General features: G+C 35.7%; 1 protein-coding gene across 3 annotated transcripts in view; it reads right to left on the reverse strand.

The window, feature by feature from the left end:
* Stxbp5 (syntaxin binding protein 5) overlaps window positions 1-13,129 on the reverse strand; it is a 148,000-nt gene that overhangs the window by 22,315 nt on the left and 112,556 nt on the right. Inside the window, exons 19-21 of one of the 3 annotated variants that reach the window (XM_045158312.1) lie at window positions 10,231-10,296; window positions 5,947-6,003; window positions 5,804-5,851 (exon numbers count right to left, since the gene is read on the reverse strand). In XM_045158312.1, the coding sequence (XP_045014247.1) occupies window positions 5,804-5,851; window positions 5,947-6,003; window positions 10,231-10,296 (171 nt within the window). The remainder of the gene's footprint in view (window positions 1-5,803; window positions 5,852-5,946; window positions 6,004-10,230; window positions 10,297-13,129) is intronic. The other 2 variants (XM_045158313.1, XM_004651137.2) reach the window with 2 other exon arrangements.

Below are 13,129 nucleotides of genomic sequence, written 5' to 3' on the forward strand. Positions count from 1 at the left end.
TAACCAGTTTATAGACTGATAGGGAATGAGTGGCATCAGAAGTGGAAAAGTAAATCTGACACAGCTCAAGATCAATCTTGGTGTCAGACTTCAGAAATGCCACCTCTCAAGAGTACATGACTCTGATTTGGTCAAGTTATTCTGACAAGTGGAACATGTGTCTATCAGATGAAATCACCTGACAATCTGGACTTTGACACCCTCTGATTGTATTTCCTGGGCTTGGGCCTGAGGAGCACTTCTAACAAGGCCCGAGTAGCAGCTCAAGCTCAGGTCTATGGACCACACTTTGCAAAACCCCTCGTCTATAAGCAACTGTGGGCTAGGAACCAACACAAAACTCAGAATGGGTATATAGTCCAGGAATCAGCTTTGCATGTACTTGGTAAAGTTTGCAAGTGGTTAGGACTAGGTTTGAGTTCCACTTCAACCAAACACTAGGTGTAGTGATTTGAATTAGGTGTTCCTGCAATAAATTCGTGTTATAAATCTAGGGCTCCAGCCAGTGGTGATTTAGAAATGGAGCCTTCTGGAGGTGTATTGTTGGGGGTGGGCATATGGATGTTATAGCCAGCTTCCCCTTGCAAGTGTTTGGCACACTGTCCAGCACCTATTGTCCACCTGACGTTGCCAGGAGGTGACGTCCAGCTTCTGCTCATGTCATATTTACCCCTGCCATCATGGAGGTTCCTCTGCAGTCTGTAAACTAAACTAAATACCTTTCTTCCCATCAGCTGCTTTTTGTGGTCACACGCCAGTAGTGAGAAGGTAACTGCAATCCTAGGAGTGCAACCTTTGGCCCATAACTTTGTCTTCTAACCTCAAATGTCCTTATTTATAAAATGACGGTAGATAATTGTGAAGATTATGTAAGATGATGTAGAAATAAATGAGGACAATATCTTGCATAAAATTAATCAGTTTTAGTTGTTATTTATTCTTGATGAGAGCATGATTCTTCCCTTAAATTCAAGTTCATTTCAAAAAATAAATTCTATGTAGAGCTAAGTATAGCAAAAAGTAAACCAAGTAACTTCTAACAACTTCATCCCTATTTATGTTAAATAAATGTTTTATTAATTACAAATGTTTTTATTGATACTTTTATTCAGTAATCAGAATAGTACTACCTAAAATTTTATCTACACAAAAGTCTTTTTTTTTGTAGTTATGGAAATTGTTTTTTTAAATTTTTACTAGCATTTTCCATGATTATAAAAAAAAAAAAAAATCCCACGTTAATTCCCTCCCTCCCCACCCCACACTTTCTCCTTTAAGAAAATTCTGAATTTAGTTAAATGTATTTGATTTTTCTTGGGATTTCTACTAGATGTAAATTAATATGAACTCAAACAGTCTTGGGCATTTAAATTAATCCCTCTCATAGAATAAAATTTTCTGTCTGGTGTTATACTACTTTGTTGTGTGAAAAAAAAAACTGAATATAGCTATAATCTTTTACACATTCCTTAGTTGATCTAATTTCAATATTTACTAATGAGAAGATAGGACTACATATATAAAGACTAGGAAGATTTGTTTCACTGTAAATATCAATTTTTTTGTACTTATGTAGGCCTTATTGTGTTCTCCTCAAATCAAGTGTGAATCCATCACCCAATTGTCAATGCCACCAGTCCTGAGATGACCAGCACTAAGAGCACGACTGTGGGTACGTCACTTAACTAAGGGTTCTCCTTTGGGCGCGTCACTTACTTAACCAAGGGTTCTCCTGTGGGTACATCAATTACTTAACTAAGGGTTCTCCTGTGGATGCATGACATGTCATCTGACTCTGACCAGTACTAAGGGCTCTAGTGTGGATATGTCACTTCTCTTAGAGTCACTTTTCTTGAAAAATAAAGGGTTAGAACTTTAAAGCTATGTAATTCAATGGGTTAGTTACATAGAATAAAATGCCAAAGAATACATTTTTAGCTGTGTTTGGATAATTAAACAAAAGGGAATCATTGAGGCTTATAGAAAGAACTAATGAGAACAGCATAGAAGCTAATGAACAACATCAGCTTAATTTAAATTGACTTCAAAAATTACTTTGCTAAGAAATTTATCATCATCATCTAAGCATCGATGCTCATAGAGCTGGGGTATAATAGGAACCTTAGAGGGATAATCTGTCACCTATTAACAAATACCATGCACAACTAACATAGCATAGTGTCTACAACATATGAGATGGCCATTAAACTTGTATTTCCATTTGTTTTGACACGACTCTCATTTAATTAGCTATCATTTTGAATTTTTCTTAACTTTATGTAATCAAGAACGTTAGTAATCTTTTCTGGAGCCAGGCGATAGTAGAGCTAAGTTAAAAATCTACTATTAGCATGAAATAGAATAGTAATGAAGTATACCTAAGGATCTTTAGAAAAGCTAATTCTGATTTTCAAATTTAGCAAACAGGGCTAGCATCTATACTTTCCTTTATTCATAAGGCTGTCAAAAGACTCATTCTCTGTTAACAAAGAAGCCTTTAAATATTTAATATGAAGTTATATAAATAACATATACAATCGAATTATATTTATGTAAACTTAAAACATCAATAGCTTTCAAGGATCTCCTTTAACTTTTATAAAATCTGAAGAACATAAAAAACTGATGATACTTTCTGAGTGACTGTGGAAACTGCTAGCAGTACAAGAAAGGCTAGTGATTGGAGAATGCAGATCATCCAGAGTTCATTAAGAAAAATTAGTCACAAAGCATAAACTGGTCCAGCAAACTGCATGTGAAATACATGCACATGACTTTCTTTGTAGAGTACATGATTGCACTGTACTCCGCTATAAGTTCAGTATAAAACTAAGACGGCCAGGAAGTCTCAGGTTCATTATTTTTTTTCTGTGTTGCTTTTCTCACATGGAGTAAGAAGTCACTGTCAGAACCTTTTGCCTGATTAGGACATCACTGAGAAAACAAGCTTGAAGCTGGGCTTGGGGTAGATGGGTCACTGCAGTTTGCTCTAGTTACCTTTTCATTGAGTCTGGTCTTTGAGGAACTTGGGCTTTCAGGAATTGTGTTATCATGCGTGCTTGGGCAAGAGAAATAGAAAAGGGATACAACATCTAGTGCTTCGACATAACTTAATTTGAGTCATTTTTCCCCCAGCTTGCCATGGACACCACACCAGCTTATTTCATTTAGAAGGTGCACATATCTGACTCCTGTAGTAAGTGGAAATACACACAGCCCGTGGAGCTGGGCCATGTGGGTGTACACTGTGCTTTGTCACCTAGCTGAATAATGAGCAGATAGAACTGATGTTCACTTTCATCAGCTACTACAAGGGAATAATAGTAAGTAGTTTAATGAAGTTACTAAGTAGATAATTTTTTTTTTAATTACAAAGTTTTGGTACAATGCTAGGAAAATAATGCCTAAGGTTATTTAAAAATATTGTGTTGGTCTCATGTGCCTCAGCTGTATTGTCAAGACAAAGAAAAAAAGAGGCTGCTTTTCCAAGCTTGAGTTAAACTGTAAGGGTGTGAATGGCGCCTTGTACCACCATGAGTAATGCACACACTTGCTCTGGCTCCAGCATCAGCTATTCTTCAACAGGTGACAGTAAGGGACAGAGCCATCCAGGGTGGCTTTTTCTTACCACTGCAAGTGAACGGTCATTGAATGCAAAGCTGTGAGTTCTGTCAGCTGAGGGGAGAGGTGGTAATTTTCCGAGGGTCAGGATACTTTGCAACAAACACAGACTAGATAGGAATGCCATGTTAAGAATTCTGAATGTGTCCTAGTGCTTTTAACAACACAGAAATATGCAATAGACATAAGTCTCCCTGGAAAAGTCCTCAGAAGATCTAAGAATTTTCTCAGTGTTTCTCTGACATTTTATGATTATTTGCTAGCATATTTTGTGCTAGTTATTATTTTTGCTAAATATTATTAGAAAATTAGATACTATAGAAACCAATTTGTAATTTTCAACCACAAAACCTTGACAATGCATACTGGGCCAGTCTCCACTTTAAAAAGAGAAACAAATTGATATATCAAAATGGTTAGATTAAACATACATACAAGTGTGTGCATATGCATGCACACACAAATACACACACGAGAAAGATTTAAACAGAAAACAAGTACTATTATTATAAAATTGAGGAAATTTTTCTTGAAAGTTAAACTTTTCATAATTGCATACCACCATAATTTTGAAAAGATGAGTAAGATACACATTTTTCCTAAAATAATTAACTATAAAAACTGGCATGACAAAAAGAAAAGCTCCCCAAAGATGTAAAAAGAAACAAATATCAAAGAACTTTCCTTCCAAAAAAGTTCTCTACCTTAATAAATTTGTTAGTGAAGTCTTTTATATAGTTGAACTGAAATATTTCAAGTTATGAACTCTACTTCAAACACAGAAAAAAAAGCTGGAAGTCAGTACATTAATAAGGCAAATAGGCTAGACAGATGACTTAGTGGTTAAGGTGCTTGTCAGCAAAGCCAAGGGACCCAGGTTCAATTCCCCCATACCCATGTAAGCTAGATGCACAAGGTGGTGCCTGCCTCTGGAGTTGATTTGCAGTGACTAGAGGCCCTGGTGTAGCCACTCATATTCTCTCTCTCTCAGATAAAATTACTAGGTAATTTAATTCTAAATATTGGTTAGTAATATACATGTACTCAAGTACTTCTGACTTTTTACAGTGTGTGACAATAAATGAACTTTTAATATACTCAGGACACAAAATGCTAAAAAGGAAATTAGCTGTCAAATATTATGCTATAATGCTAGGACATAACTGAAGTGACTTAATTACTACTGTTTCCCTAAAAAAAAACACACACACAAATAAAAACAGAAAAATAATTGACAAAACACCCTTTGCCCATAAATAAACATGACCAGAGGGGCTAATACAGCCCTCCATCATTAATATGAATAAACAGGGTTCAATTTAAAACAGACAACATGAGTGCTACTCTAGGAAATACTGAAAGTCCATGCTTTGAATACTAGGATTTAAGAAAGAATAACATGGTTCTTGTAGTCTAGAAATTCATCTCTGATTTATCTAATGAGACTATTAAATAATATATTAACTGTAAAACAATTTTATTTAGAGTTTAGTCAAAGATGAACTATGTCCTTTTTCTTTGTGTTTTTTAAGACTTTCAAATATTTGAGGACTATTCAAATTCTTATTACCAAAAATTTCTAATTATGTGCTCAAAGTTTAGATATGTACTTTGATTCTCAATTTTAAACTAAGCCATTCATTTCAAAGACTATGCACAAAAAACCACGAGAATTAATGTCAACATATAGATGTGTATGGGGTAGGATAGAAAATTGTCATTTAACCCCAGACTGATACAGATTATAGACTAAAATGTCTTCTTATAGAAGACAATGTCCTAAACACTTGTGATCATGACAATATGAGAGAGAAAGTGAAGGTAGAAAAACATACAAATAAAATCATAAAGTAAAAATTGCACAAAGCTTAACATGAATATAAAATTGTGCTAGTTCTATCATAAATTGAACCCTGCTTTATTTCACAATAAAGCAAAAACAAGAGTTAACAGAATAATAAACACTGTAAGTCGAGAGAAAGAGCTGCAACCCCAATTTAACTGATTTTATTCATTATTGCCCCAAATGAGTTTAGAAGACAGATAGCCCAAGAGATTGTTGTTTAGCATAAGAATAAAAATTAATATATACAAGATGCAATGTACTGGATAATTTTCTGGTGTTGGGTTAGCATTGCATGGAGCAAGGATTAGAAACAAAAGAAAAATTTCTATTTCCTACCTATATCATTGGCTACCATCTTGGAAAACTTTCTGCTTTTGGTCTTCACTGAAAATAATATTTTGATATAAAATGTCAAAATCTATTCAAAGTAAGCTAAATGAATTAAACATAAACAAAATGCTTTAAAATAGATACTATACCCTTTTCTATAAAATTATTCACTTTTTGTTCATCATCTGACTTGTGTGGTGAAGCACCTATACGGATGAGGACAATGGGAGGAACAGGTACAAGGTCAGTCACAGGCGCTCAGACGGCACGAGGAAAAAGCACAAATAAACCCTGGCAAGCGCTACAGAAAGGCCCCGTGTATCTGACCACAGAGCAAGGCTATTTAGACAGTTAATAACAGTTCCAATACTGCAACCTGCAATGGTATAATCCTTCATAGAAGAGCCTAATAAAATATACACGACCCTAATAAACACAATTCTTAACTTTGTAATGACCAATATTATAACTTGACAAAAATCTGGCTGGGTAGATATTATATTCATTTTTTGTGAAAGAACATAGAAGAGAAATATAACATTTAGAGAGCTATTATTGATAGGCACAACTCCAAATATACTTCACCCATTAAATTCTACACAACCTTCAGAACTGTATACCATTTCCCCTCGTTGAATTTCCATACTTTATATGTGTCACATGATATGGATCATTCAATATCCCCTACTATTAAAAATGTACACATAAGATCTTCCTCACTGAAATAGACTTCTAAACACAGCGCCTCATTACTTCACTGTGACCAGCAACCTGCAATGCACCTATCTCTACTTAGTACACGTTAGCTGAATGAATGAAGCTCTGGTTAGAAGGAAGTACCTACCATTAACATAAAAGGCACGTGGCTTCTTTAGATTCAGAATCCTGACCATCTCCTTAGTACCTTTTTGGATTGTTTGTTTGTTTGTTTGTTTTTCAAGGTAGAGTCTCACTCTACCCCAGGCTGATCTGGAGTTCACTATGTCATCTCAGGTTGGCCTTGAAGTCACAGCAATCCTCCTACCTTTGCCCTGAGTGCTGGAATTAAAGGTGTGCGTCACCACTCCTGGCCTCCTAGCTTCTTTTTGAGGGGCCCATTATAATTTCCAACTCATGTGTGTGTGTGTGTGTGCCAGTCTGTGTGCAGATGCATGTGTTTATATGCCTTGTGGAGGCCAGAAGATAATCTTGGTGTCGTTCATTCCTTAAGCACCACCCCCTTTTTTGTACAACATGGTCAATTACTGGCCTGAAACTGGTCAAGTCAGCTAGACTGGCTAAGTAGCAAGCCTCAGGGATCTCATGTCTCTACCTCTCCAGTGCTGGGATTACAAATGGGAGTCACTGTGTTCAGCTTTTTAAAGTAGGTTTTTGGGAATGAACTCGGATCCTCATGCTTGTAAGGTAAGCAACTTACCAATTTAAATCTCTTAGCCCTCAATTAACTTATGTACATTTCTTCCTTTTAGATAGAACATTAAATTTTAATATTAATTACTAGTTTTAATAATTTATACTGTGCCAGTTACAAATTTTATTTCATTATATCTACCACCTCATTGTAGAAAGTATTTGAGGCAAGTATTTTAGTTATTAATTTTCATGTTATTGAAAACATGAAAACTGGTTTTTTTGCTCTACCTCAAACTTACTCAATCCACTATACTCTTTGACCATTAGCAGACTTTACTTGTTAGTAAGAAAACTAAGTGACAAAAAAATTATTCTTTTAAGAACTAACAGGAATGAAGGAAAATAAAACCAGAGTCTGTCCATGACAGCAATCACAACTATGAACTAGCAATCCCAGACAGTAGAGAATGGCACACAAGCTCTAAGAATACAGTGATCAAAGGGCAGCCAGCTAGCAAATCACTCGAGTTTCTACTGGAGCATGCATTCAAATGCACTCTGACACCTGAAATACACTTCAGACAAAATTACCTCCTCGGAATGTTTGACTCTTCTAAAAGACAGTTTTTTTCTTGATATAAACATAATTCCTCAGAATTCAGTCTTTCAGAACATAAAGACTAAACTAAATACAAGTTCTATATTTAAAGATATAGGGTTGAAGAGATGGCTTAGCAATTAAGGTGCTTACCTGTGAATTCTAAGGACCCAGGTTCAATTCCCCAGAACCCATGTAAGCCAGATGCACATGGTATCACATGCATCTGGAGTTTGTTTGCTCTGGTACCTCTAGTCTCTCTCATAAATAAATAAAGTATTTTCAAAATTTAAATTCATGCCTTATCTGTGATTTCTGAGGTTCCAATTTTAAATTTGCATTTAAGCTGGTATTGATAGAAACAATGAAAATATCTACTGTCATATGATTTTTGGCACATTAAAAGTATATTGTCTTTTAACATGGATCACAAATCAGAATATACTTTAAAATGTTGAACATGTTTGAGTTTTAGTTTGAGATAAGAATATAAGGAGCTTTGTAGTAGAGTCTGGAATGCACCTCTATATACTGTTTGTGTTTATATACTTACACTTAAATATCCTTATACATTTACCTATAATTATCTCTGTTTATTTTAAAATGTTACATGTAGCCACCACTTCAAGATGAAAGGGAATAAAGGGATATGTATTTGGGGTGATTCTAACTAAATTTTATTGCCATTTAATATACATAAGCATGTATGTGACATGTCTGTGATGATTAATCTTCAGAGTTAACTAGATTTAGAATCAGTGTGGAAAACAGCTCTGTGTATATCTCTGAGGGTGTTTCCAGAAAGGTTTAACTGAGCTGGTGTCCCAGACTGAATAAAAAGTAGAGAAATGCTGAGCACTGGTATTCACCTCTCTTCATGACTGGATATCATGTGAACAGATATCTCAGCCACCAGGCCTTTCCAGTCATGACAGACTGCATTTTCTCTAGTGGTGAGCCAAAATAAACTCTTCCTCTCTTAAGTTGCTTTTATTAAGCATTTTGTCCCAGCAGCAAGGAAAGTAACTAATACTAGGTCAAAGATATCTACTCTAGCTCTTATCTATAAATACTGGCCAGTGAACAGAACTAGACTGCATGTGGTAGGAAGAAGATTAATGAGGAAGAGATGTTATTACAATCCTATTTTCCACATCAAGAAAGAACTGTGGTGGGTTTCATTCACTATACTTTACCAAGCTCAAGACAACAAAGGTACAATGGGGCCCCTCTGGCTCCCCAGTTTTAAAGAATAAATTTAATAAATTTAAGTTTCAGGAACAAGAAACTGTGTATGTTTTATCTTTAAAAAGAAGAAATTGCCATGCATGGTGGCCACACCTTTTTAATCCCAGCACTTGGGAGGCCAAGGTAGGAAGATCCCTGTGAGTTTAAGGCCACCCTAAGACAACGTAGTGAATTCCAGGTCATCCTGGGCTACAGCAAGACCCTACCTTGAAAAACTAAAAAAAAAAAAAAAAAAAAAGAAAGAAAGAAATGATTGTAGCATCAGGGAAAACAGAATTACAAGAAATGCCACAGAAGCTTTTGTAGCCTCAGAGCTAATAAAACGTAACTTGTGTTTACAAGGAGGTGATATAAAAATCTCTCAATACATCTCCTCTACAAGTCTTCCCAGTGTTACAAAATGACCGTGGAAAGATGAAAACCTAGCCATGGTGCTGCTTATGTTAAGAACAATCTTTCCAGAAGTGAATGAAAATTCCCAGCAGAGAGATTTAAAAAAATAAACTAAAATTATGAAGTTCGTTTTATTAAAAGGTTAGAAAAGTTTCACTGATACAATAAATTCAAGATCTTATCTTCAAGAGGTCTCAAATATACTGACATAATGTTGTACTGAAATATTAATATACACATAGATCACATAAAGACTACAGTCTTATAAACCATAGTCCATAAGAACCCTTAACACTGTACATATCAAAACATTTCATAACATTTGCTTGTGAGGTGAGGCTTTGTGCGGAGTACATGCTTAACATGTGCTACATTCTGGGGTGGTCCCTAGCACTGAGCAAATTTAAAAACCTGCCATAAGATCTACATGGATGTCACTCAGTGACTACTGAAAAAATGATGGTATCATCAACTTTTCTTTGATTCTAACTCATTTCTATTAAACAATGCTGTCAGTACCTAGAACAAAGCAAAGATTGCAGGTAACTAAAATGCTTAATCCAATGGTACGAAGTAAAACATATTTTTTTTACACAGTAAAACCATTAGAAGGTTAAGTAAAAAAATCACCCATCTCTGAACAGATAAAAAACTCAGGATTGTTAACCAAAACAAACTGAATTTCTCACTGAATCAGAATATGGTTATGATTTTAAGAAAAAGTGATACAAAAGTTCTTTTATAGATATTTTAAGTGGTCATCAATAAAAAGTTGCAATGATATGTAACTTTGGCTTTTATAAAATTATAGTTATTAATGAAATAATTAAAAAAAGCTTACCAGAAGTAGGAGATTTGCAGCGATCTTCTGGAACAACAGTCCCTTCAGTAATGTCACACAGACCTGCTAAAAAACAAAACCAAAAAAAAAAAATCATACCTCACAAATTTATGAGAAGTTTGTCTGGCTTTTACAACACACATCTCACTACCATCCATTATAAAGCACCGTACACATCAGCCAACGTCTGGCAGTGATGCTGTGTTCATGAAGTTTGACATGGGGACATGTGCTACGAAAATATAGCAAACTAATATAGCATCATCAGTCAGACACAAAGTTAACATACAGAATTCTAAATGACATTATCTGTTGCTCTTTAAGGATATAAAAAAATAATGCAAGATTTAAAATCAGAAATGTGTGGGCATATTATGTATTTCTTTTTGAATTTCTCAAGGGAAAATGAATACATGTTAGTAAGTTTTGTAAGCAGAGAGAGAGAAGAGACAGAATGGGCATGCCAGGGCCTCTACCTGCTTATGTAAGCAAACTCTAAATTCAGGTGCCACTTAGTGCATCTGGCTCTGTGTGGGTACTGGGGAATTGATCCCAGGTTGTTAGGTTTTGCCAGCAGGTACCTTAAGTACTGAGCAATCCCTCCCACACAAGTTTGGTAATTTTTTTAAAATTTTTAAATGTTTTACTTTTATTTATTTATTTATTTGACAGAGAAAGGGGGGGAGGGAGAGAGGGAGGGAGAGGAAATATGAATGGGCACACCAGGGCCTCCAGCCACTGCAAATGAACTCCAGACACATGAGCCCCCTTGTGCATCTGGCGAATGTGGGTCCTTGAGGAATTGAACCTGGGTCCTTTGGCTTTGCAGGCAAGCACCTTAACTGCTAAGCCATCCCTCCAGCCCAAGTTTGGTAATTTTGATAGCACAGGGCCCTTACCTCAAACCTATAAGTTGTTACCTTTGTATATCTTGTATAATCCTATGAATATTTTTGAATGTTAAGAATATGACCAATTACTCATCTTGTAGTGTATACTTCTTAAAACCCACAATATCTTATCTTCAAAATTTTCCAACAAAAAATACTTTTTATTCAGATGTATATGAATTGTACAAAACTGATCTCTTTGATAAGCTGGCTTAAATTTTTAGCAGAACTGTAACAACCAATTTCATTCTACTGACAGAACTAAACATCTTGGATTAAATACAAATTAAACCTTATATCAATATTAATTTGCCTGGTGACTAAATGAAAACTCGGTGCAAACTGTTGAGCTTAACTAATGCACAGAACACGCCAGGGTTGGACAGGCTGGGCAGCAGACAAAGGCTGCGTGTGGAAGCTCAGAAACCAGCCGTCGGGTCCACATATGCAGCTGTGAGCAGCACTGGCTTTGCCGCTGCTTCCACAAAAAACAAGACCCGTCTGCTCTGGGCAATAAGGAAGCTTTACAGTAACACGTTTATAGAACACTGAGCACCAAATCAGGTTATAAAGTGGGTCTTCTTGTTTGTATTTTGTAGTATTTGTCTTCATCAGACAGGAAGTTCTTCAACTAAGAATTAGGTTATTTTTGTTTTTACACTTTATCAAACTAAGGATTTTAGGGGGGAAAATCCTGTTGGTTCTTATAGTGTTAAGATCATAAATGTAAATACAGGCATGCATTAAATTTGGTAAAATATTTCCTTACATACATGAACTTTGGGACAGCTGAGATGGAACACTTTTAAAAAGTGGTGTTAAGGGCTAGAGAGATGGCTTAGCAGTTAAGGCGTCTGCCTGCAAAGTCAAAGGACCCAGGTCGATTCCCCAGGACCCACATAAGCCTGATGTACAAAATGGCACATGCATCTAGAATTTGTTAGGAGTGGCTGGAGGCCTTGGTGAACCCATTCTCAGTCTCTCTCTGTGTCTCTTTCTAATCTCTTTCAAACAAATAAATCAAAAAAAAAATTTTTTAAGTATTGTTAATATATTGCAGAATTACAATGTGCTTGGTACTTAACATTCAAAACTAATACATTTTAGAATTTTAATACCTCAATATTTTTGTCAACACTATACAATGAATGCATCATAAACAAGATACAAAATATAAAATATAAAAGTATCGTGCTTAAAATAGCTTAGGAACAATTTGAGAAGATTAATTAAAGAAAATAGATGGCATAATATAAATATTAAATGTATTATAATGATCATTAAACAAGTTTAAAAACCGTCCAGTGCCTTCTATCACATTCAGGTAAAACTCAAATCCAAGCATGCATGACTGAAGCACATGACCCATGGATTGGATACCATCTTCCCTCTGAATATAGTTCCTTCTCTTCTTTACTCACCTTCCCTCACAATCACACAATCTGCACTGTTTTTTCATCCCCAGGCACACTGCTTCGGAGAGCTATACTAGCTGTTCTCCTGATTTCCCCCAGTAGTCTTGGAAACCAGCTCTCTTACTTCCTCTATCTTTACTCCAGTCTCATGTGGATGCTTTAAAGTTAACATCCCTATCACCAGTGCTTCAAATCCCCTGTGGCTTAATTTTTTTTTTCCTTTGGCACTATTGCATAACTTATTATACACTACTAAATTTCTAAAACTTTACTTCCATAAGGACAGTGTCTTTGATGACTTACAATAGGGCACAGCACATGGTCAGAGGTCAGTAAACACGTGTGGGCTGGCTGACAACATGTGAAAACACTCAGGCACAGAATTCAATCCATCAACTCCTGCTACTGTCAGAGCCCTTTGAGCAAATGCCCATAAGCAGCATATTTAGCCTCATCTTTAAATACATGTCAAACCCACTAGGTAGCTGTGTGCTGACAATGACAGCTCAAACACTGAAGTTCTTCACTCATTTAATTCTCACAGGACTTAAGTAAGGAAAACTACTTTTTGAATTTAACAGAAGATGAAAGTAA

This window comes from Jaculus jaculus, chromosome 9 (genome assembly GCF_020740685.1).
Source record: "Jaculus jaculus isolate mJacJac1 chromosome 9, mJacJac1.mat.Y.cur, whole genome shotgun sequence".
Lineage (NCBI taxonomy): Eukaryota > Metazoa > Chordata > Mammalia > Rodentia > Dipodidae > Jaculus > Jaculus jaculus.